Genomic DNA, 26,364 nt, shown 5'->3' with positions numbered 1-26,364 from the left:
ATTGGTCAATGAAAGTTGTTCTTCAGATGCTAATTAGATTTTGTCTAAATGATAAATTTCACCGATATTCGGCATATATGATGTTCATACGTTTAAACGCCAAACCAGGGATATATATCAAACATACCAATGATTTTGAGTGAGTAAAGTAAATATTTTCTGTGAAAACTTACTAAATTTCTAAGTTATTCTTCTATTATTCAAAATATTGCCTTTTTCTGCGGCTTTCCCCGACACGTATGAAAGCTATTACGTTAAAAGACATTGCTTTTAATGTTGCCCTACAATATGACAACACTATTAGTAAGATCTTAAATAAAAGTAGGCCAAATTATCGGAAAATTGGGAGTGTTTACGTTGTTAGGTACAAGGCATCTAAAGATGTATACATTGGCCAGACAGATGCTATTGGCATGGTCATTCAGCACGTAGATGTCACCACAGTAATGCAGTTGCTAAGCAATGGCTAGAAAATGATTACGCTGTAGACTTTAACAAACCACTCACACTGAACCCTTCCTCGGTTGATGCTGCTCGAAATGTCACTGAATCTGTCTTAATTGCTAATATTACACACTTTAATCTGTCCCCAGGTAACACCAAAGCACATCCTATTTTCAAGCAAATCATTGTGAAAGAATTACCAAGACAAGACACAGGATAAGAAGAGTAGTTGAACATGCATCTCGCTCCCTAGGCCAACTTTAGGAACTGTTTACAACTGATGTGGCGTATGGTTTCATCGAAACGTGTATTGTGTATTGTAAAAATTTTTACCAGGGTGGCAGAGCCTGGACTTAACAGGCCAACTAAAGCCAATTTTAAAGTTGAAATTAAACTTTTTTTTTTTAATACACCATTTTTCTCAGATCCATCGCTAGGTTCAACATCACTTTTTAATGGTGAATGTAAACGGCCTGTCTCCAGCTTAAGCAATGCAACATTTCAACCCTTGAATAGCTTCGTGTGAGCCACAGGTGGCTCCCGAACAGCTTCATGTGTGCCACAAGTGGCTCCCGAACAGCTTCATGTGTGCCACAGATGACTCCCTGAACAACTTATGTGCAGCAGATAGCATCGTAACATAGCCTCGTCACTTCATGTGTGCAGCAGATAGCCTCGTTAAACCACTCCACATATGCAGCAGATAGCCTCGATAAACCACTCCACATATGCAGCAGATAGCCTCGATAAACCACTCCACATATGCAGCAGATAGCCTCGATAAACCACTCCACATATGCAGCAGATAGCCTCGTAAACCACTCCACATATGCAGCAGATAGCCTCGTAAACCACTCCACATATGCAGCAGATAGCCTCGTAAACCACTTCCTGTGTGCGGTAGGCAGTCAGTCAGTCGCCTATGTAAATCGTGCACTTGAGCGAACGTGAACAATCCTGAGATACTCCATCCGTATCCACTGTGTTTTAGCTACACCAGTTCCAAAACTTTCTTCGCTTGGCATCATACTCCCGCAGAGGCAGACTGAACAACGTAATTGGATTATTTTTTTTTATCGTATTTACAAAAACAGACCAACTAAAACAATGTGTTTGCACCGTCCAGGACCTAGGACGCGCTCGTCTTACCTCCTTCGCCAGGCACCCGCTAGCCTAGCTAGTCGTGGCTGACGCAAGGGTAACTGTGGTAGTCAAATACCTAAGGCTACAGCATCCTTTGCCCTGGGCCGGCCCTACTGATCACAGAGCTTGGTCTAGCTGCCTGGCAGTGCCTTCATTGCGCTGCACAGTATAATACCACAACTTCATGACCAACAAGTAAAAAAGGATATAAATACATAGTATAAGAATAAAGAAATCATGATGCAATACGAATCTTGATAGTGGCACAAGTAGGAAGGGGATGGGCTCATATATATATATATATATATATATATATATATATATATATATATATATATATATATATATATATATATATATTGGAAAGGATCACATATTTTGCGCCATTTGATAAACATGCGATTGTCCAAGACAATCGCATGTTTACCAAATGGCGTCCTAGCTTCGTCTCTTCGATGTGTATCAACTGACTGTTATATTTCTCTCTTGTGTCTCCCCCTGATGATGTGATTATTACACGAAAGTGCACTTGGGAACTTATCGTGTTTCATTTTCCCCGTGGACTCGGGAATATATATATATATATATGTATATATATATATATATATATATATATATATATATATATATATATATATATATATATATATTGAACCTTCACCTCACCGTACAAGGATCAGTCAAGGATCGTACCATCATGTTCAAAGGGGGATCAGCAAGTGGAGCAGGTGTTCTCGTGGGGGTTGGTTCCGTCAGCAGAACCCTCCTGCCTGTGACGGTGGAGTCGCCTGAGCAGGGACGGCTGCTGCCCCACCACACGCCAGTGTCGTGTTACCGACCACAAGTAACGCCGGTGACGTGTGACAGCTCCCCGGGCCTGCGTGACACATTCTCTGTTATAGATTTCAAGGCCATTTGACGTCTCTGTTTCTCATTTCTTCCTTTGTTCTCTTTGGAGGTACAGGCCATGTAAATCCATTAGCACGACGGTATAGTAGCGAGGTTATAAACGGTAAAACCCATAGTACCTTGTCCTAAATGGGGTCAGGTCAAGTAGTAGACTTATTATCATACCCAGGGTCCGTAACATCATACTATCATACCCAGGGTCCGTAACATCATACTATCATCCTCTAGGATTTAGTATACTTCCATCACTCGCTCTGGATTGGACAGAAACCATAAGAACCCATATTTAAAGGAATTCTTAAAACGCCAACAGTGAGAGATGAAATACTATATTCGAAACATGACGTCCATTCGGCTTAATAGCTCATGTATTTCCATAATCTTAAGTTACGCGCGCGCGCACACGCCCTGGGACCGAACGTTTCGCGGGCATTCTTCACATTTTGCCGTCTGACCTATGTTTTCCTAGAGAGGGCGCAGACGGTAATCCCAGAGCGTCCCTGATGCAACGCGGGAGTTTTGCGAGGAACGTTTTGAGGGAGGGAGGAGGGTGTGTCGCACGGTGGCTCCGGGCGGTACCGCGGAGGGAGGAGGAGGAGGAGGGGCGGCCGCTGGGATCGGCGCGTGGGCTGGTGGTGGTGGTAGCTGGCTCTCCCTCACCCTCCTCCAACCCTCGGCGTCCGTGCTGGACTTCCCATTATCCTCCCCAGTCACGTCTTACGACAGTCCTGGTACTCCCTCATGTATTGACCTCTCATGATTACTGTCTTCCCTCCTTCCATTGTCACCCCCGCATACCCTGCCAACATTCAAGTATACGCAGTGCCAACATTCATCATGTATACGCAAGTGCCAACTTTCAGTGCACACGTTGCCAACATTCATCGCACACCCTGCTAATTTTCAGTGCACACATTGCCAGCATTCATTGTTTACCCTGCCAACATTCAGTACATACTCTGCCACCATTCAGTATACGAAGTGCCAACATTCATCGTATACTCTACCAGCTTTCAGTGCACACATTGCCAACATTTATTGTTCACCCTGCCAACATTCATCGTATACCCTGCCAACTTTCAGTACACACATTGCCAACATTCAAAGCACACCCTGCTAACTTTCAATGCACATTGCCAACATTCGTTATATTTCCTGCCAACATTATATATATATATATATATATATATATATATATATATATATATATATATATATATATATATATATATATATATATATGGGAGCGGGTGGCTGGAAATCCTCCTCTCTCATTTTTTTTCATTTTCCAAAAGAAGGAACAGACATGGGGGCCAGGTGAGGATATTTCCTCAAAGGCCCAGTCATCTGTTCTTAACGCTACCTTTTTTTCTTTTTTTTTTTTTTTTTCCAAAAGAAGGAACAGAGAAGGGGGCCAGGTGAGGATATTCCCTCAAAGGCCCAGTCCTCTGTTCTTAACGCTACCTCGCTAATGCGGGAAATGGCGAATAGTATGAAAAAGAAAGAATATATATATATATATATATATATATATATATATATATATATATATATATATATATATATAATATATATTTCTTTCTTTTTTTTCATACTATTCGCCATTTCCCGCGTTAGCGAGGTAGCGCTAAGAACAGAGGACTGGGCCTTTTTTGGAATATCCTCACCTGGCCCCCTCTGTTCCTTCTTTTGGAAAATTAAAAAAAAAAACGAGAGGGGAGGATTTCCAGCCCCCCGCTCCCTCCCCTTTTAGTCGCCTTCTACGACACGCAGGGAATACGTGGGAAGTATTCTTTCTCCCCTATCCCCAGGGAATATATATATATATATATATATATATATATATATATATATATATATATATATATATATATATATATATATATATATATATATATATATTTATATATATATAATGCCTGTTAATGCCAGCATTAACTATATACATTGTTGCCACCCATTGCATGCACTATCAAGTTTCATTATATAAACTGCCACCATTAATTCCGCACACTGTCACCATCCATCATGACTAAGTGTCACCATTCGTTGCCATTACTGCCACCATTCTACACCATGCAATCATTCATCACCACACTGTCACCATCCATCATGACACATATTATACGCGAACCCAGGACGATGGCCTGATTGCACACACACACACACACACACACACACACACACACACACACACACACACACCGTACTAGGCCACGGGTTGGCAACAAGTCTCCCACACCTTAGCATGAGAAGGAGGAGGAGGAGGGAAGAGGAGGAGGTGTTGTGCACCAGCAGCAGCAGCAGCTGTATACCTGGCGACTCCGCCTGAGAGCAGAGGTCGGGTATTCATGCTCACGTCCCCGGCAGTCGTATATGCACATTCACCGCTTCGTCCGTAATAAGGTGACGTCAAGTTCCGAGAACGTTGTTGCTCAACACCGGGCAAACCCCACCAAGTGATGTGCTCTACATACTTCACTGCCTGACCTGCTTGGGGGGGTCGTGGTCTTCGTTGAAGGTACGTTTGACGAAGGAAAGTCTCGAATGTGGACGTCCACAACGACCACGACAATGGTGGGTTGGCGTGGTACTACTGCAAACCCAGAGCCACTCACCTGTCGCAGGAGTCAGGTGCAGGTGACCTTTGAGGGGGGAGGGTCACCCGCACTTCGTGACCTCATCACATTAATCTCAAGGTTATCAAAATTACAGTGCGCTTATGTCTTTTAAGTTGCACGTTCTGTATTTCCATCCATGTCTGCTTGGGATTATAAGTGTGCGTAAGCAACAATGATGATAATCGTAACAACAATAAAGATAATGATAATAATGATAATGATGATAATAATAATAATAATAGTGATGATAATGGTAGATTTAAAATAACTGAGGTCAAGGCTACAATTATACAGGAAAACTGAGTCCAACAATTAACATGGTCGAAAAAAAAAAGATATTGTGCAGACGGTCTACGTAGATTTGACTCTTACTTTACAGCCTAATTGTAACGGGGGAATACGCGGGAAGTACACATAACGAATGGTTTACTAGATTGTGCGATCATGATCCTGTTTGTGATAGGAATCGAATAGTATGACAGAAATCACATGCTCTCCCAACGGTTGGGGTGGCAATGTGCACGGGTTCGTCTGGGTTCGACGCAGTTGTGTGTGTTGTGTGTGTGTGTGTGTGGGGGGGGGGGGGGGGGGGACTGTGCCACTCGAGTACAAGGGATGTCAGCTGACAGAGGGGATGGAGGTAAGAACTGTGAAGCAGCTTCATTTCGAACTGTGTGAAGAGGTCCGAGTGATAGTGGAAGATAGTCGGGAGGGGGTCTGTATGCTAAAGTGCACAGGTGGTGTAAGAGGTACGAACGTTCTTGCACGCCTCGTTTCTATACCTCTGATTCCTCCTGTCGTGAAGTAGCAGCCTGGGAGGAACGAAAGCTATGTGTACGTTGCTAACTTCACGTGGAGGAGACCCAAGTGTCTTGAGCCAAGGAAGAATGTAGAGACGGTAACTGGAGGATTTCATGATTGTTCCAGACGTGTTCCTCCCACCTGAAGTTTGTCATCGTCCAAACTGACTCTGTGAAGCTCAGTGGACTCAGCCACATGGAGGGGGCTGGGTCCTACTGAGACGATCGGGAGTGGGACGATGACGAACGTGAGGATGATGTGTATGTAACTGTGCTCGAGTTGTAGAGGCTGGTGAGGATGGTCTGGAGGCCGATATAGTCGGGAGACGTGTTGTTAACGCTCATGCCAGTAGCACAGTCGTCGAAGTATTTTCCCCCATTGAGTGTGTCCACTAGGTCATTAAACATGAAAATGAGGAAGAGCAAAAGTCCCATCTTTGTGACCTGTGGCGGCTCACCACAATTGAGGGCCTGGAAGGTGGATATGACCCCCTCGGGAGCTTGAAGTCCAACGACGTTCACTGAGAGAGTTCAAAGCTTAGGGTGAACTTCGCATCCCAGAACTGATGACTTTGTTGGTGAATACGTTGTGACTGACTCGGTCGGAAGCCTTAGGAAGGTCAGCATAGGAGAGAGTTAGAGATTTTACGGGGTCAAGTCAAGGAAGCTAACGAAGCAGTGGGTGAGAAGAGGTCCTTATATATCAACAAACTCGCGAGGGATTACAAAGTTCGCCATAGAAATGTGTCTAAACCCAAGCAAACACGAAACTTTCAGTGAGTAAGCTGGGAATCAAGGCCATGGCAGTGGGGACGCAGCTCACTGGGTCAGACTAAGCGGCTTGCTGACGTCGGTATCAGGGAAAAATTAATCGTTTTCCTGTAATTTAGGCATTATGAAACCTGGCTGGAAGCACTGGTGGTGGTGTAGAGGGCTGTAGCTAACTCTGGGAAAACGTAAGAGAGTTTCATCAGTGTAGAAACTGTGTAAGTGTCAAGCGATGTCAAAAACTTTCACTAACTCGAGGATAGGGGAGGGGTTAAGGTTAGGCATTTGGCTTGGAGGCAGGCAGGTGTTACCGAGATGGAGGAGTTTCTTGCCGATGATGAAGTAACTGCTAATAAGCTGAGCTGCTTCATTATTGAAGGGGTCATTAACTCGAGGGACGCTGGAAGCCCACTTGTTCAAGCTTTTCGACTCTGTTTCCTGTATCAGTGTTCCTCTACTTCAGGGGTTGTTGTTTAGTAAGGTGGTGTGTGTGTGTTGGAATGCGTTTACCTACGTATGTCTGTATCTGACTGTAAGTACCTATGTGTACGATGCGGAAAGAGAGTTTTACAAGTACTTTCTCTACTATCATTCAGTTTCGTTACTCCGTTTATTCAGTTATTGCACTATAAAGGTTATTTAGCTCTGTGTAGTTTCCTTGATCATATCCCCTCTTCAAAGATACCGTCATCCCAAGTCCTAGTTTACCACGAAATCAAATTTTAGCATCATATGATCACTTTTTCAGTCCGCGTACCATGCACGATAGTTTCAGTTCCCATACAGCTGTATGTGAGAATAAGATCTGATAATGATGATGTAATATATTCTCAGACTTCAGTTTACTCAGTGATACGTTGATACAGGAAATTTTTACTGCGTACTCTCAGAAATCGTGTCCCCACAAATCGTCGTATCCAAGGGAATCTACAATTCTCTTGGTCTGTTTCTTGGACTTCCCATCTCTGAGTGTGCGTGTGTGTGTGTTGTACGTACACTTCAAGTAACATCCTGATGTTCCTTACTTGTTTTCTTTGTATATTTCTCTGGGTTCATAAGTTTAATTGGAGAGTGGTAATCTTTCAATACTGCAATGCAGTTTATTCGTGAATTTACTTTCACTTTATGTATTGCATGAATGGGCCATCTTCCAATATTTCCTGAAACCCGAGTCTCTCTCTTATCAAGAAGGCCAATCCATCCCACTCCTTTGTCTTTTCTTGCTCTTCTATCATGTACCCCTCTGGACATGACAGGTGAGATGTTATCTCTTTGGTAAGTGTTGGCCCCACAACTCCGACAATATCAGGTTTGTTATACCCTAACTCAATCTTTCAGCTCCAGCCATTTACCATTTAATGCTACTCCGTTTGTATTTGTGTACATTGTATTCAGTCTGACACTCGCATCAAAACGTTCTTCACCTCTCTGAGGTGCCAACAGGCATTGTCTGCCCTGTGGAACTTCTTTTCCTGTTGACCATTTATTGCATTCTTCCTGTTGACTTCTTTCCTCCTCTCTCTTTCTTCCCACAGTCTGTCATGATGAATACCCTATTGTACCCTGCTGAATTCTTTGTTACTTTTAAGTTTGCTAGCCTAGTCTTTGTTACTTTTAAGTTTCTTAGCCTAGTCTTCGTTACTTTTAAGTTTGCTAGCCTAGTTTTCGTTACTTTTAAGTTTGCTAACCTAGTCTTTGATTTTAAGTTTGTTAGCCTAGTCTTCGTTACTTTTAAGTTTGCTAGCCTAGTCTTCGTTACTTTTAAGTTTGCTAGCCTAGTCTTCGTTACTTTTAAGTTTGCTAGCCTAGTTTTCATCACTTTTAAGTGCGTTAGCCTAGTCTTCGTTACTTTTAAGCTTTAAGCTTGTTAGCCTAAGTCTTCGTTACTTTTAAGTTTGCTAGCCTAGTATAGTCCTTCGAGGCAACACAAAGTATAATGGAAGTAATCGTTACTGGTCCTCCCCTCATGCCTTGACTACATCTCCCAATTCTCTTTATTCCCTTGATCTCAGAAACATTTGACACGTCTGTCGCCTCTAAAAGGCTTTTACACAGTGTCTCTTCCATCTCTACCCTTTCCTATTTGTTGGAATACAGTTTTTTTTTTTCAGCCCATTCCTTCTTTAATGTTCTTTTTTTCTGAAGCAGCCACTTGTCTCCTAATTCCAGCAGTGTTGATTCGTCAGCCTTCATATCTCCATTTTTGGTAACATGCATTGATCAAACGTTTGTGTGATCACTATTTGTATGTCTCGGGGAGAGAGCTGTACACTCGTGTTGACCTTTGTTTTTTTTAACCTGGTTTTGTACCATGTCTTTACTTCTTACACACACACACACACACACACTAGCTTTTGTGTGTGTGTGTGTGTGTGTGTGTGTGTTAATACCTGTTTGTTGATATCTGATTTTATTTTCTCTCTTCAGTTTACATTCGTTTCGCAAACCATGCACTAGGCCAGTATCAGAACATATCAAAGTCCCTCGTCATAACCAGGAGTATTCCTGTTCCTCTATCGTCAGCTTGACGTCCAGTGGGTCACATGATTGCTGTATAACCTTTGAGAACTCAAGGTCGAGTTGTTGCAATGTCTGTTTCTTCTCCACTACCAAGATTTAGATCTTTTTTTTTTTTCTTAGCCATCTCATATCTTTGCCACAAGAATGATTAGTCCTTCTTTGAAAGCAAGCTTTCTACTTTTCCCCCTTCCATCCATGACTACAGCTTAAAAAAAAACAAACATGATTTGTGCCTGTCTGGCTATTCATAGTCAAAATAAGAGGTATTAGCGGCACCACAACCCTACGTAGCTCAGTTGATTGATCACAGAAAGATGTTTTTACTCAGAAAAGAATTGTGGATTCACCCTGTGTTCCCTCCGACTTGAAACCCTCCTCCTCAATACCTGCCTGGAGCTCAAGGTTCTCTATCTAACTCCAGTGGGTGTTGGTGTAAATACGTCTTCCAGGACATATATACAGTCCACGTTTACTTCCTTCCTTCCTCAAAGGATGGTGCTCTCTTTCATAAAGCCCAGAAATTTCTCATTATCTCTTGCCATTAAAGCCACACTGCCTCACATTCAGTTAGTCCCTACACTCTTCAGTTTGTTCCCCCGGTTGTCTCTTCGTTCGTTGATTACACTAGCCAGATATTTCCAGGCCCCTGTACCCATCACACATATGCATATGAATTTACATCATACGGGTATAGCTCCTTGATGCTGTTTGTATCTTATAGGGATGCCAGTCTTTGAGTATGAAAATCAGTTTGGTTCAAAGAAAACAAGAATACGCCTGGTTTCTGCTCGGCGCGAATGTATCCTACACATTGAGGCCCGGAAAGGTCTGACATTAAATCCCCTAAGGCCATATCCTGCATTCTCTAGAGTCTAGAGTGATATAATCAGTATCTTGTGATATCTGGGACGCCAGTACCAATGTGAAATACATTAGATGCTTTGATGGATAATGAGACATCACAAAACCCGACGGTGATAATTATTTCCGTGGGTTTTATCTCGTTGAGATGAACACATCAAGAACGGGACACTCCCGGACATCCCGTGAGGGCTGGCTGACTCACCTGGCTTCGTGGGATGATATCAGTGCTTGCCTTTCATTGTAGCTTGATTGCAATCCAGTCGTGTATCCAACAATGCATACATTTTGAGACGTAGAATTTAACGCTATATAATCTGTTTTTTTTTTTTTTCATAATTGCTATGCATTCGGCAGCATTCCCCTGTCATCTTGTACCTTTAAAATACTGTTCTCATGGCATACCTCCACTTGCCTTTGACCTTCACAGATGTTGAATCACACCTGTATGACCAGTCACCATTTCCCCTTCTCTCACACTGGTACCCATCCAATAACTCCATTACTAAACCACTAATTTATACTAAGGCTGAAACGTATCAGTTCCCAGTTTATGAACTCCACATACTCTCCTCCCTTGTACATTTCTTTGGTACCTGAATTCACCTATGCTTTTCCTTTAGTATTTACGCATTATATTTATACTCAAATTCGACCACCACATAATCAGTCTTCCCAAGTGGTATATCATATACGGTACTTTTTTTTAATGTTATGATTATCTCCAGGCTATTGTACGTGAAAATATGATCCAGAACTTGATAGGTCCATTGGTCGCTGTGTGTTACCTGACCCGGTGTGTTGATGTGAGAGGGCTGCTTGACACGGGCTACAGTAATCTCAAAACCCAGTGGCTCATTCTCTCGTGGATCCCAGTACACCCAGACAGTACCCATAAAAAAGTACGAGGACCTTCACACTGCCAGAATTACCTATACTTGCAATTACAGTCGTATGTTCGGTATTTTTGAGTATTTGTTACAGGTTCCTGTATATCTCCTATATAGGATTACATGTCATCCAAATAGTTACTGAATATGTATTAGATGTTATTCTCTCCTTTGCATACACATTGAACAGCCTGGCATCAATCAGGGAATTCAGATCCTATTTCTCCCCTGTCCTTTCTTTCCTACTTGTCGGTGGTCTCCTTCGCAAGACAGCGTCAACTAGGCTTCTTTCCCTGGTACGTTTTTCGCTGACAGTGCACGTAAAATCCAGCCTCACACCCAGCTCTTGCATTATTTTACCACTGTTTGAACCCTCTGATTCTTTAGTGTTGTGAGTGTTCCTCTCTCTCTCTCTCTCTGGAGTCGACATCTACCCTACATTTATGTGTGTGTGTGTGCGTGCGTGCGTTGTTATTAATTTGTAATTAACTACCCGAGAATTTCTTAAACCGGAGATTAACTTACTATTGTAGATAATGTCAAACAAGTGTTTTTTGTTGTTCTCATATTCCGTAAAGCTCAACTCTGCAAAAACATGGGGATATCAAGAAAAAAAAAAAATATATATATATATATATATATATATATATATATAATATTTTTTTTTTTTTTTTTTGCCAAACTATTCGCCATTTCCCGCATTAGCGAGGTAGCGTTAAGAACAGAGGACTGGGCCCTTGAGGGAACACCCTCACCTGGCCCAATTCTCTGTTCCTTCTTTTGGAAAATTAAAAAAAAAACGAGAGGGGAGGATTTCCAGCCCCCCGCTCCCTCCCCTTTTAGTTGCCTTCTACGACACGCAGGGAATACGTGGGAAGTATTCTTTCTCCCTTATCCCCAGGGATAATATATATATATATATATATATATATATATATATATATATATATATATATATATATATATTTCAAATCTTCTAGTAAAGTGTGTGGTTTTCAAATCTTTCAAACTCTTAAACCGTTTTAGGGTATACATGATGTTGAGGCAGGACACTTGGCTGTGAGTGTACAACCCCGACACATATTTTTCCACACTTGCTCTGCGATCAAGGTGAGGGCCATATATGCAAGTGAGAGCGATTAGTGTGTTTCTTGATATTGTATTTAATACCTGAGGGTGGGAAAAATTATTGCATTTGTTGGTGTCGATGGCTTGAATGACCCTGTTGATAGACTTTAAAACCCTAAGAGTCAGTCAACAAAGTGAGGGGTCATGTAGTCAAAGCGCGTTTGGTCTTAGAATGACCCAGAATACTTGGAGATTAAGTTTGTATTTCGTCTGGTGGCTATAACTTGTTGACGCCCTTAATGACCTTGGCAGTCGATTGGCCTAAAAGCCCAGTAACCAACCAACCTGGGGAGCTCCTAGTTACCCAAAGATTCGCCCACTCTCTCCTCGCCCCCCAAACCGTTTCTCAAAGGTAGGTTAGATAGCGGGGGTTAAAGGGGAGGTATACAAACCTAGCGAACAAACACAAGACAAGACCCTTCTAAGAACAGCGACGCTTACTAACGGTTCGCTGTTCTTGGAGAAAAGAATTACAAGAACATAAAGGTTGGTTGATAAACAAATGCACTCATACGCTGACGAGCACACTGCATCCTTCGGATCTGCTGTTTCTTTTTCTCAGTCGAATTGCATCTCGTCTCGACACAATTTCCTCAATGAACTCGGACATGGTATCTCAGTAGGGTAGACGAACCTGGCTGGTTGTTTTAAATGCCTCCGAGACTCAGTGTCTCTCCAGCTCTCTATCGAAAATTCCTCAACTTTCGTCTCTCTTTTGACGGTTCCTCTACGCAGCAGTGTTGGTTCACTTTCCTTTTCCGATATGTGTCACTTTGGCTTTTGCTCCCGACAGCTGGCGGCAGCTTGTGTGCCTACACCATTAGCTAGACCACGCAGTACTTGGCAAGCTGATGCGTCACATGATTACTGTGTGGCCGTTGGCATCTTAAGAGTGGGCGGCAGTTTTGAAATCTGTTTCTTGACTTACTCCTCGAAACTTTGGAACTCTCTACCCTCTCATGTCTTTCCCAACAGCTATGACTTGGCACATTTTAAGAGACAGGTTTCTCACTGCCTCCAAAATTCTTAAATACCTTTCCTTATCTCTTCTTTATCCTTTTTATTAACATATATTTCAAATAAGACCCGGCCTTGACGTGGACTTTAGTCCTTTATTGGAGCCTCCGACTAAAGGGGGGGAAAAAAGATGAATAACTGCATGACATAAAGTCGTTTACATGCGAGCTGTTCAAACGGATCATCTTATCTGTTTGATCAACTGATCAACCATAACAAATGTCATTGCCTCTATTCTATCTTACCTTCTCTTGCCAAAACCTACCCAAGACTTAGTAGTCAAAGCATTACCAATCCCCTACTAGGTCTGTTTATCTGTGCAAGAATAAAGAGGTAACTTCATTCAAATATCTGTGGAAAATAGATAAATAAAAAAAATTAACATTGGGCAGTTGGCTTTATCGTATCAAAACCACACACAGGTCAGCTTCAATGCACTTCTCATTAACCGGGCCTTACTGGAAAAAAAAAAAATAGTCATGGGCCCGGTTATCATATAGCTCCATAGCAACCGTGCTATAGACCGTTGGTTAGGAATAATTGACAATTTCCTACCGTCTGATATGGCGGAGGGTGGGGAGGAGCCATGAGCTTTACCAAACTGTATTACGCTATTGTTACTGTCCTCCAGTAGTGGACCTCATAGACCACGACATTTTCTATGTTTTCTGACTTTCCCATTGTGATGTTGCTCGTCGCCGAAAGTGAAGGCCAAGTTTGTCTGCACTAGTGACGACGGTCCCATCTCCTAAAACTTTCTGTGCCACCAAGTTCCCTTTTTGAAACGTTTGTGTACTACTGGTGTTCACCGTTTCTATGTTGATCCTGTTCCGTTTGTAAAGTAACCCAATATAAAAACTAACCTGTGCTTCCTTATTAAGAAGCCTCTTGCTTAGCTTTTTATCATTGCTTATTTGTACTGTACAAGGAAGGAGTTTTACGTTCGTGGGGGGCCCCCATCTCTCACACATTCTCTTTCATCATATAACTTCAACTTATGTATACTGTTTGTATTAATCATGCCTTCAGTTATTTTTATTCCATTCATCCACCACTTCTAAACTACAGGGGTACTTCTTAACATCGTTGCAAAAATTTTTTTGCTTAATCATATTTTACGTCGTCTGGTTTTTCTCTCCATACACCTTGAGGAACTTTTCACTCTCTGCGTCATCAATATGTTTTAAAAACCTACGATTGTGTTCAGACCACCCCTCATTCATGGCCTCTGTTTACTCTTGTCACTGCATCTCATGAAGAACAGTTCACTCATGACGTTGTCCAAGTGGTCTGGAAACTTGATGACTCCGATCAGGTAACCCCTTTCTCTTCTGTCCTCCACAGATGTGTATGTTTACAATTTGTATGTTACGGGCAGGGAGTGTTACGCTCGTATTAACCCATCTCTTCACCCTGTGTATGGACCATGTCTTTACTCTTCCGTGTATGCATACACACATGGATACTTGGCATAAGCTAGGGTGTGTATATGTTACATGCATACATACATACGAGTAAACAAATAGTACATATATACAAGTTTAAGAGACGGGGCAACACAGTGTAAAACTCTCTCCCCGTAACGCACAAATAAGTAATCACGTCCCAGCCTAAGCTAGGCATCTAAATATCGACCATCCTCGAGGGAAGGTGGAATAGCTGAGCTGGCCTTATGCCGACTACAGCGCCCAGAATTCGAACCTGAGAGGTCCCCGTGCGTGAGTCATGGTCAACAAGGCTAGCTCTTCACCATAGAGCGAGGAAATTTAAGATCAATAGCATTTTCATTTAAATGAAGTCTTAATTCCGATATGATCAATGTTGCTCTCCTCTAGACCTTCTCTATTAGTTCTGTGTGCTTCTTTAATTGTGGTGACCAAACTTGAGAGCCTTACTCTAGTTTTGGCCTAATGAGAACAGCTGGCTGAGAGTATATCCTTAACCATATACATGAATGATATTCTATAGTTTGCCGGAAGACAATTTGCCTTATTTACTCTTCTAATAAGTGACTGGCGACTGATTCAGGACGATTTTGTCTCCCACGCTCCTCTCACAGACCAATTCCTGTAGCCTGTTTCCTGCTGGATGAGATTCATAATGAAGTCTTCTTTCATTTGTGTCTCATGCTCATTACCTGACATAACTTGGGCTAAATTTCATTGTTCATGCATCGAGCCAGCAGCTTTTGACTTGGTATAGGTCCTTTCGCAAGTCGATGGAACCCTCCTCGTTTTTCTCTTCCCACAGCAAACCTATTCAGGATGGAGTCCAATCCTTCTGGCTTCATCAGGTAGGCTTCCAATCCTTCTGGCATCATCAGGTAGGCTTCCAATCCTTCTGGCATCATCAGGTAGGCTTCCAATCCTTCTGGCATCATCAGGTAGACTTCCAATCCTTCTGGCATCATCAGGTAGGCTTCCAATCCTAGCATCATCAGGTAGGCTTCCAATCCTAGCATCATCAGGTAGGCTTCCAATCCTTCTGGCATCATCAGGTAGGCTTCCAATCCTTCTGGCATCATCAGGTAGGCCTCCAATCCTTGTGGCATCATCAGGTAGGCTTCCAATCCTTCTGGCATCATCAGGTAGGCTTCCAATCCTTCTGGCATCATCAGGTAGGCTTCCAATCCTTCTGGCATAATCAGGTAGGCTTCCAATCCTTCTGGCATAATCAGGAAGGAGTCCAGTCCTTTAGCATAATCGTGTAGGAATCTAATCCTTCTGACATAATCAGGTCAGAGTACAAACCTCCTGGCATAATCAGGTAGGAGTACAATCCTTCTGTGGCATATGAGGTAAGAGACCAGTCCTTCTGGCATAACCAGATAGGATGCCCATTTCTTTTGGCATAATCAGAGACTAATCTAATCCATGTGGCAAATTACTCACAAAAACCAAGAACAATTTTCCGAGACCTAACCCAGCGGCACTCCTCTGGTGACCTCATCCTGTGACGAGAAGGCTCTCCTGCCACGCGTCCTTTGCGCCCTCCTCCTACTGAGATAACCTTCCATCCGTTGAGGGAGTCTTCTCCTCCTCATCCTCCTCCTCCTCCTCCTCCTCGTGCCAGCTTGAGAATCTAGCATCTCCCCCCAGCCTTCTGTGTGGTGCACTGTCAAGTGCTCTCCGGCAGTCCACCATGTACCCCCACACACAGTCCAACCCAGCCTTCTCTTCCGACCAAAACAGAGCTCACTCTCTCGTGGAAATGGAGAAGGTCCCGTTACGCATTTCCCCTCCTGAAGTCGTTTCATCTCTCATGTGGGCAGTTTCCAGGATGCCGTTCATTTGTTTTCTCATTACTTCTTCCAGCACCGTCGAGAGCACAGTTCTCAGGGAGGCCGGTTTGCGGGTCAGCGTCTCTCTCTCTCTCTCTCTCTCTCTCTCTCTCTCTCTCTCTCTCTCTCTCTCTCTCCGGTCTCCATTCTTATACTCTAGATAGAGGTGATGATTGCCCTCTTTAGCTCCCTTGGCTTTTTACCTTTTTCCAGTGTGTGTGTGTGTGTTACAGGGAGAGGCTTTTTTGCATTCGTGTTGCCCAATCACCCAACCTTTCTGTATATGTAACAAGTTCTTACTCCTCTGTGTGTGTGTGTGTGTGTGTGTGTGTGCCACACAAATCCTATAAACAAGCAACACTTCGCCCGACAGCTGTTCATCAAACATACCAACGGACAACTGCCCCCGCCAGACAGAGCCTTCAGCTGCAACATGTGATGATTTGATCACAGAACTAACTTACTACCAACCATATAACTCTCCACCATACAATTCCTCACCATACATCTCCCCACTACACAACTCTCCACTATACAACTCCTCACCATACAACTCTCCACCATACAATTCCTCACCATACATCTCCCCACTATACAACTCTCTACTATACAACTCCTCACTATACTCCTCTTCCCCATACAGCTCCCTACCATACACCCCCACCATAAAGTTTCCCGCCATACAACTCCTCACCATACATATCCCTACCATATAATTCTTCACCAGGATAACAGTGCTGGCATATGCGAGAGATGCTTTTGCCATGAGAGAGGTGAGAGGTAGGCAGATTAGAAAGGGTAGTGGGTGGTGGAATGAAGAAGCAAAGCTGCTAGTGAAAGAGAAAATAGAGGCGTTTGGGCGGCACTTACAGGAAAGGAGTGCAAATGATTGGGAGATGTATAAGAGTTGATAGAGATGCCTTGTGGAGGTTCTTAAGAATATACAGTGTGGGGAGGGCAGCTGCTAGAAGCAGAAGGAACTTTTCATCAAGGGTATAAGGCATGTGTGCGAGTAGGAAGAGAGGAGACTGAGTGGTTTCAAATGATGGTCGGTCTGCAGCAGAGGTGTGTGATGTAACGAAGCTTGTTCAGTTTGTCAATGGATGGGATGGTGTGCGAGATGAATGCGAAAGTCTTGGAGGGAGGGGCGATTATCCAGTCTGTATGGGATGAGAGGGCCTGTGAAGTGAGTCAGTTACTGTTTGCTGATGATACAGCACTGGTGGAAGGTTCGAGCCAGAAATTGGAGAAGCTGCTGATTGAGTTTGGAAGCGTGTATGAAAGGAAGAAGTTGAGAGTTAAATGTGAATAAAAGCAAAGATATTAGGTTCCGCAGGGTTGAGGAACGGGTTAGCTGGGGTGTGAGTTTGAATGGAGAAAGACTGGATGAAGTGAAGTGTTCTAGATACTTATGAGTGGTGCACATGGGAGCGAATGGAACCATGGTAGCGGAGGTGAGTCATGGGGTGAACGAGGGGAACTCCTTTGAAGCGAGAAATTCTTTGACGAGACTTTATCTCCAAAGGTGACTTTACATTCTCACTGTAACCCCATTCAGGCGGACTCTGGCAACACACACACACACACACACATATATATATATTTTTTTTTTTTTATACTATTCGCCATTTCCCGCGTTAGCAAGGTAGCGTCAAGAACAGAGGACTGGACCTTTGAGGGAACATCCTCACCTGGCCCCCTTCTCTGTTCCTTCTTTTGGAAAATTAAAAAAAAACTGAGAGGGGAGGATATATATATATACATATATATATATATATATATATATATATATATATATATATATATATATATATATATATATATATATATATATATATATATAACATACAAACCTCCAACAGCCAGAATCGAACTCGCGTGTGAGGTCACTTCCCAGTAGTTTTGTCAAAGAATTTCTTGCTTCAAAGGAGTTTATCTTTTTCCCTCCTGCTGAGTGTAGCGCAGCCTGAAAAATAGTATATTCCCTGGTTAAAAGGGTTGAGGGGTTATAGTACCAGGAACCCCATCATGAAGGAGTTCTGGGGTTGTATGATGATAATACATATTCTCATTTGTCTGTTGTGTGGCCTACATTATACATCTTGGGCCATCTCAAAATAGATTTACCGTTTTTCCAAAGAAAACTGGCTGTGGCCAAGAATGAATTTTACAAAAAAGAAAGAAAAAGTTAGTTTATAGTTATACGTTATCTGGCACATTATATTCTCGGACTCCCATTTCTTAGATGACGAATACACTTAAATTAAAAGACTATAGGATAAATCAACCAGCTGTCTGTCATACATTAAGAAAAATATATCACTGAGAAAGATACAGTAAACAAAATTTTGAGTCGTATTTCATTGTATGACATCTGCATCCCATGGTCTTCCGTTTATCACAGTAGTGTCCACCGTTGCTTCATTATGACTCCCAGTCTTGCCCACGAAAAGTTAGAGGTTTTTTGATCTTGTGGTTTACTTAAGAGCGTATGGCAATCACTGTGTTGCCATATGAGGCGCTGTAGTAAGAGCGCGCGGGGGGGGTTGGGGACCGCCTTAAGGGAATCCGAGGTATTTCTACCTGTGCAAAACCGCTAATCACTGTCCTCGGCGACCTCGACTTGAGCGACGCCTCCACTCCAACCACTGCACTTCCGTCACGACACTGAGCAAGTTTAGAATGCAACTATTCATGTTGGGAGTAGCCAACAACAATGCTTCTAATTCCTGGCCGGCCAAGTGTGTGTGTGTGTGCGCGTGTGTGTGTGTGTGTGTAGTCTATGCAGGCGGTGAGTTCCGAGGAACAGGTTGGTCTCCCACTTTCGTTAAATTCTAGGAAATTTTGTCCAACGTTACGTATCAACGTGACAAGAGATAGTATTTATATAAATGTTTGTTTGATATTATTATTGAGCTTGATGGGAAAAAATAATAATAGTAACTGAAAGTTAAGGTGACATCTAGCGGTCACAGAAGTATTAGAAGATTGTGGTCAAATTATTGCTAATGGAAATAGATTTGGTGACTATATTCTTGGCTTGCACTGATAGACATGGTTTCAAAACTGCTAAAAAAGCTGACTTTGAGTACACCTTGATTTCTGAATCCAGTATAGTGAAAATTATGTCTTCAGCCTTGAGCATTCCACTCACAGTGCAGCCATACACAACGAACATTGCTTCACCATTTCTCAACTTCCTTTTTCTCGGTTCAGTCAGCTCACAGATCACCATGACTCGCAACAAGGTGGAAAACAATACCATCAGGAGACTTTGTTGGTAGGCATATGTTCTGTTTAATGAGAGAGAGGGAGAAATTGCAGATGTGTGAAATAGTCGCTTTAAGAGACTGTCAGCGGAACAGTTTTTTTTTGAGTCTGCAGCTTAAGCGAGAGCATTGAGTGATATGACATTCATGCTATAAATTCCTTTTCACACTCACCTATGTGAATCTGGGACAGCAAATGGGAGTGGAGACGTGTGTGTGTGCTTGAAAACCAAACGAAGATACGAATCCACACATTTTTGCTTCTTAGTCTTATAAAGTACCTCAGTTCTTTGTTGGTGTTTAAATAGATCACAATTTCACCATTTTCTAATTATTTTGTTATTAATGTCATTTATCTCTATCTATTATAACATTCCATAATGCCTATCTAGATGACGAAGTGGGAGCTCCGTCTGTTTCAGTTTTGTGTAATGATCGAACTTTGCTTCTGGGTCAATTTAGTACTTGATAATCAGATGTTTGTAAAGAATGCAAGTAAAGTATCAAGCAGCCAAGAATTCTTTAATGTTCGAATTACATATAGAGTAATTGACGAATTCTGAATCAAAACAGACGCACCCAGAGGATCTGTTTTAGTGCGCCATCTATTATTTCATGACGTATTACCTACACCGTATTGGCAGAAAGGCTCTACGGCATCATATATCACCCAGTGGAGATTTGAGTGGTCATCTCTCAACCCGATGATGTATAATGGGGGAAGTGGAGAAAAGGGGATATAAAGATGGCAGCACCGGAGAGGTGGCCTGGTCTCGGGTGGTAGAGGGGGGAGCGGCAGCACGTGTTAATTCTCCTGCATAGTGTGGTGGTGGTCAATATGCTGGCGGCTGTGGTGGGAGAGACACCGCTCCTCCGGGCAAGCCTTTTGCGCCTTGTGTGTTTGTGTACCCCGCCTAAACTTTCTCCTCCCTCCCACCTCTTTTTGGACGATAAGCGGCCAAGCTTTGCGTTGGATTGTGTGTCATTAGTGCTGTATAGTTGTTCACCCTCTGTAAATAGCCTGCGCGATGGATTTCGACGAGTATGAGAGTTTACCGACGAGCAACGTTGGTGTACATATGACGGCCGGAGCAGTGGCTGGGGTAATGGAGCATTGCGTAATGTTTCCTATTGATTCAGTAAAGGTGAGTTAATTCCGTATTGTTATTCACTGATAGGACATGAGACCCCTATAGAATGATGTGGCACGATTACCAAATGAATTGCTTTTACCTTATGGTGTATGACACTGTTTTTTAATAAGGTCTTGAGCAATGGTGCAGCTAGCTCAGGGTGGCGGAGATCGCTGGATACTTTCCTTAGTCACAGATGACTGTCATTATTTTGCTTGAGTATAAATTTACAGAAAAAGAGTTTAAACGAAATTGGTTTTCAGAAAATTGTAAGATTAGTAAAAGTTGTGCTCCAACAATGCCTCTGCAGGTTTTCGAGATGTGAATGATTTTTTTTTTTTTTTAATTCGTGACTAAACCAATCGGGAAGTAGGTTTAGGACATAACAGTAGAAAATATCTACAAATGTTCATTGAATGTTATTTTTGTATGAAAGGAGAGAAAACGTAGCCAAGGTTAGGATTACGTAGTTGTTGACCTCTCCAGCTCAACGGGAAAAGTTTATTTTTAGACCACACTGCTATTAACATATGTTATATACTACTAAGTTAATGGAGACCCGGCTGCACGTGGTGTGTTACATGAACACCTTCAGGATGGAGTGTACGTTGCTTTTTCCGTCTACACTCTAAGAAAAAAGATCTTCAAAGTGGGCAGGGCAGTGAGGGGGGGAGGGTTGTAAGTGTCCAACTTGCACAACTTAAGTGATCGGTGAATTTATACGTTTAGCTCCACACCAAAACTAAGTGTCGGGAAGGTATACAGTTATATATTTATAGTAGCTGCTTAGTTGAATTCTGGTGAGAGACATAATCATCGGCCCTTCCGAGTGTTCCTGATGGTGCAAGTCCAAACCGGTCATGACATTCGCTCTGGCGTTATTAAGAATGTCGATCTCAGACCTAGGGTCTATTTAACTTTTTTTTTTCTTCCCAAAGGCTTCACTCTTTCGGCCTTGATTAATAAAGTAGGAGGTAAGCAGCTTTACTAATAAATGGCTCTCGCTGAATGCATGTCATCTGGAATTGAATAGTGTGTGGCAGCAGTGCAAGGGATGGCGGGTAGTGGCCAGAGCAGTTGACACATTTGCTTTAAGGGTGGGTCATGGTCATAGCTTTACTCTTATTTTCTAAAGTTAGACGATATGGCTTTGGTAGTTGTATGCACCAGTCTATGTATTCCCCATTAAGAAATGCTTAATATTAGATGTACTACAGTAATGTAGATAGTTGAAAGGATAAAAATATTTGGAGAAATCTGTTCCATCTTATGTTTTGGCTCTTATTACTTTATACAAATATGAGGAGGGATGTGAAAGTCAGGAAAAAAGTGGGATGAATTGATATAGATATGAATGAAACACTTCTAGGAAAATCTCTAATGAAAACCTCACCAGCAGCCAAGATTTATTTGTTTTATCATGATGAAATGATTGACCTTTGGCCATCTACTAGTAAATGTCACCACGTAGACGACTGTCTGAGTATCTGTACATACCATCTCATAATCAGCCAGTATGCTCATAGAGCCACTCCAATTTAGCCTCTGCAGCAGACTACTTTACTATGTAAATCTTAGCAGCAGTGGAAGGTTTCCATAGATTCTGCTGAATTTTTTACAAGGATCATCTTTTTTTCATTATTTAACCCTTAATTTTTCTTGCTGCTGTTTCCCTGTATACAATTTTTGTATATACTTAGTTTTGTGACCTGGTGGCATTCATCCTAGGATTCTTTTAGAGGCAGCAGATTGTCTGCAGAACCCGCACACATTTTTTTTAACAAATCCTTTATAGAGTGAAAGAATGTATGAAGATTGGAAAAATGCAGCAGTAACAGCAATACTGTACAAAGGAGACAACAGAAAAATTAGAAAATTACTGGCGAGTATCAGTAACATCCCTCATTGTTAAAATCTAAAAAATGATGAAGGCAGCAGTTATGGGTTACCATGAATTAAATGTACCAGTGACTAAATACCAGCATGGATTAATACTTCGAATGTTATGTTTGACAAATATACTAGAAAGACTTGAAGAGTGGACAAGTTGTATGACAGTAGTGAGTCTGTTGATGTGGTGTATCTGGACTTCAAGAAAGTGTTTGATCAGGTACGTCACCAGAAACTGTGATATAAGCTTAACAAATTCGGAGTAAGTGGGACTGTTCTGGCTGGATTGAGACATTTTTAACCAACAGAAAACTGTGTATCAGTAGATGGAGTGAAGTCAAAGTGGGTTGACTTGAAAAGTGGAATGCTCAAGGGATCAGTCCCAGGGCCAATTTTTTTCCAGATATTTGTAAATGATCTTCCAAGTGACATAAAATCAATCTTAATTATTCATGGATGACACAAAAAATTACAATAGAGCTGACAGATCAGATACTTTTTAAGAAGTCTTGCCATGACTAATGACTTGATCAGACCCATAGAAATTAAGATTTCACTCAGAGAAATGTAAGATGATGCACTTTGGTCATGGTGATTTACGGATAGATTGAAAGATGTTTGGTTAAACCTTAGTGGCTGTTAATCGAGGAAAAGACCGGGAGTACTGAAGACAGGAGATGTGAAATTTACAAACCACATTTCAGTTAAAGTAAGAAAAGCCAGTTGGGTGGTGTGATTGATAAAATGCACATTCATCTGTATGTGCTTGGAGTCATTCTTAGCGTTATTTAAAAGTTATGTGAGACCACAAATGAAGTATACTGTTCAGGTATGGTCTTCCTTTTTTAAGGAAATTTGCAGACACTTTAAATTCCAGAATTAAGAAAGCTGTCCAATGAAGAGAGATTGAATCATCTCGAATTAATTACTTTAGGGGAGATGAGAAATGGGTTACACTAGAAACTTATTAGCTGTGAAACAAATAGAAAGCATTGATAGCTTAAAGTTCTTTCAAGAGAATAGGAACAAGTTAACTGTTAATGATCACAAGATTTTTAAGATACAGAGTTTTAAAAGCATTAGAAAGTACTTTTCACAGAGTGGTGAACTGTTGGGATAGATTACCTGATGAAATTATCACCTCAGCCACGTTAAATCTAGAGAGCCACATTAAATCTAGAGAAAAATATGGTAAACTGAATACTCTGACATAAGATGATTTTAAAATGAGACGGGTTTAGAGGCGAGCATAAAAAGCACTGTGGTGTAGCAGTTAGTGTTCCTGACTATGACGCATTCACGGGCCACTTAGTGTCCTGTGCATTGGTTCTAATCCTGGTTGTAGCAGCTGGTCCACAGTCATCCCAGCTGTTCATCCACCCCTAGGGGTTGGTCAATAAAATGGGCACCTGGCTCAGGCAAGGAATAGAGTGAATTGGAACAATGTGGTATACCGGTGTCAACGTGCTCCCAGTGGACTGAACCAGAGCATGTGAAATGTCTGGGGTAAACTGTGGAAAAGTCTGTGGAGTCTGGATGTGGATAATGAGCTGTTGTTTTTGTGCATCATACATGATAGCTAGAGACTTGAGTGTGAACAAATGTGACTTTTTTTTTTTCCGGGCACTACCTCGCTGAAGCAAAGGGTAGCGATGCTGTTTCATGTGGGGCAGGGAGGCGTCAAAAATGTATGAAGGCAAGCAAGTATGAATATGTACATGTGTATTTATGTATATGTATGTGTATAAATATGTTGATTGTATATGTATGCATATGTGCATGCATGGGTGTTTATGTATATACATGTTTTATGAGTGGATGGGCCATTCTTTGTCTGTTTCCTGGTGCTGCCTCACTGATGCGGGAAGCAGCGATCAAATATGATATAATGTGATATGATATACAGTATTCCATATCATGCTGTATGAGTTTTTATTGTGATTTAATCATTCATGGACACGGTTATTAGGGATTATAGATAAAGGGATACCATTGGATACTTACAGTCTGACAGTTTATGAAGGGTGAGGAAATATAGGTTTAACCCTTCCTACTCCAACAGTTTTAAGTTTTCATAAAGTGGGCAGGGCATTTATGTAGAGGGGATATCATGGGGTAAAATCATACTGTAGCAGTAGTTTAGGGTGTAAAGAGTCTAGTTGTGCCACATTCATCAAGATCTACCCAACATGATTTTCTGATGTCTTTGCACTATTTATGTGGACATTAGAAAAGTGACCATTCTGTGGATAGCTAACTTCAAGTATTTACCTGGTGGTTTTTTCAGATTTGATAGAGCTTTATTCATTTAGTATGTCAGTATACAAAATTGTTTCATTTTGTAAGTCAGTATACAAAATTGATGAAGTAGTGATGCAAGAAAACTTTCCTGTGGAGGTCTAGAAATTCCTATCTATCTGTTTATCTATTTATATCATTGGTCCCCATTCCTCCAGGATGTCCCATCAAGGGGGTAGCCATAGCAACAAGAGTCTCCTGTTATCCTTGTTCTTTCATTATTCCACAGATTCACTCGCATACAGCATGCCACAGATTCCCTTACACACAGCATTTTGCAGATTCCTCCATCATTTTTCTTCTTTCATTACACTTGCATTCTGTTTCCCCATGTCACCGGTGGTCTTTCTCACACCAACCCCGTTAATTGTACTGTCATACGCTTTCCTTGTAAACTTCCCATCTTACATTCTTTCCATGTGGCCATCTCATCCCAAAGTATTATGTTTGCTTCACTCTTCCACTCCACTAGTTATTCCCCCCCCTCACCCACCTTTTTTTCTGCCTTACCAAATCTCATACAACCACTCATTTCTTTCAACATTCTGTCTTGTCATACTATATCCTTCTCTCAAATAGCTCAGTTCCACAGTCTAGAAATGATATTTTCCTATATTTATGCATACTGCCTTGCATTATATCTTTTGAATCTAACTGAATCCAAGTTTTGCTAATGTTTTAAGTGAGTTCAGATTTTTTAGACTTTAAAAATACATGGATCGAATTATTGCTTAAGGGATCCAGTCCAGTCCACACATTCAGTTTCTGTCACCTCTATAGACATTAGAACTGACCATTTACCTCTCAAACCAAATGATCCATGGATCCAGTAGATTAAGTACAGTACAGTACTAATAATGGAATTTCATCATTAACAGAACCATCATGTCATCTGCAGTCTTAAAAGAATATTATCTTTATTTTTATGTATTTTATTATTCTCAAACCTAACTCCCTCATAACCTTACTACTAATGAGTAATTTATTATCAAAAATAGGTTGAAAGAATGAGAAATGAAAACTTCCACATTGTAAAATCATTTTACAGTGACAATAAGAATTCCAGAAGAACAGAACACAGATCATAGACCTAGAAAATGCACATCTACTAATGATTAAACTACTTTTGATTTTTGTTTTATATACTGCATATCAGAAACACTTGATATTCAGAGATAGTTCTGATGCATAGCTGAATTGGTTGTTTTTTTCATGCTGAAGGAAAATTGTATAAAGAATTGCTTTAGTATGAGAGTGGATGTAAGTGAATAAGGCTTTTTCTCTCTCTGTTCCTGGCACTACCTCATTAACATTGGAAGTGGTGAAGTATTTAAAAAAACGGAAAAATATTCAAATTAGCTTGTTAGTGAGGAGGGTTATAAAGCTAAGGGAA

General features: G+C 41.6%; 2 protein-coding genes across 3 annotated transcripts in view; both read left to right on the top strand.

Moving 5' to 3' along the window:
• Window positions 1-811, top strand: part of LOC139750119 (uncharacterized) — a 106,214-nt gene extending 105,403 nt beyond the window's left edge. For both annotated transcript variants that reach the window (XM_071664457.1, XM_071664458.1), the window contains exon 4: window positions 594-811. In XM_071664457.1, coding sequence (XP_071520558.1) covers window positions 594-597 — 4 coding nt within the window. In that variant the 3' untranslated portion in view covers window positions 598-811. The remainder of the gene's footprint in view (window positions 1-593) is intronic.
• Window positions 812-20,332: 19,521 nt separating this feature from the next.
• The window catches only part of LOC139750397 (mitoferrin-1-like), a 29,276-nt gene continuing 23,244 nt past the window's right edge, over window positions 20,333-26,364 (top strand). The window contains exon 1 of the mRNA XM_071665142.1: window positions 20,333-20,795. Within this exon, the coding sequence (XP_071521243.1) occupies window positions 20,679-20,795 (117 nt within the window). The 5' untranslated portion in view covers window positions 20,333-20,678. The remainder of the gene's footprint in view (window positions 20,796-26,364) is intronic.

This window comes from Panulirus ornatus, chromosome 9, assembly GCF_036320965.1.
Source record: "Panulirus ornatus isolate Po-2019 chromosome 9, ASM3632096v1, whole genome shotgun sequence".
NCBI classification, from domain to species: domain Eukaryota; kingdom Metazoa; phylum Arthropoda; class Malacostraca; order Decapoda; family Palinuridae; genus Panulirus; species Panulirus ornatus.
Note: the sequence above shows the minus strand (reverse complement) of the source record. Positions and strands in the feature narration are given on the sequence as shown.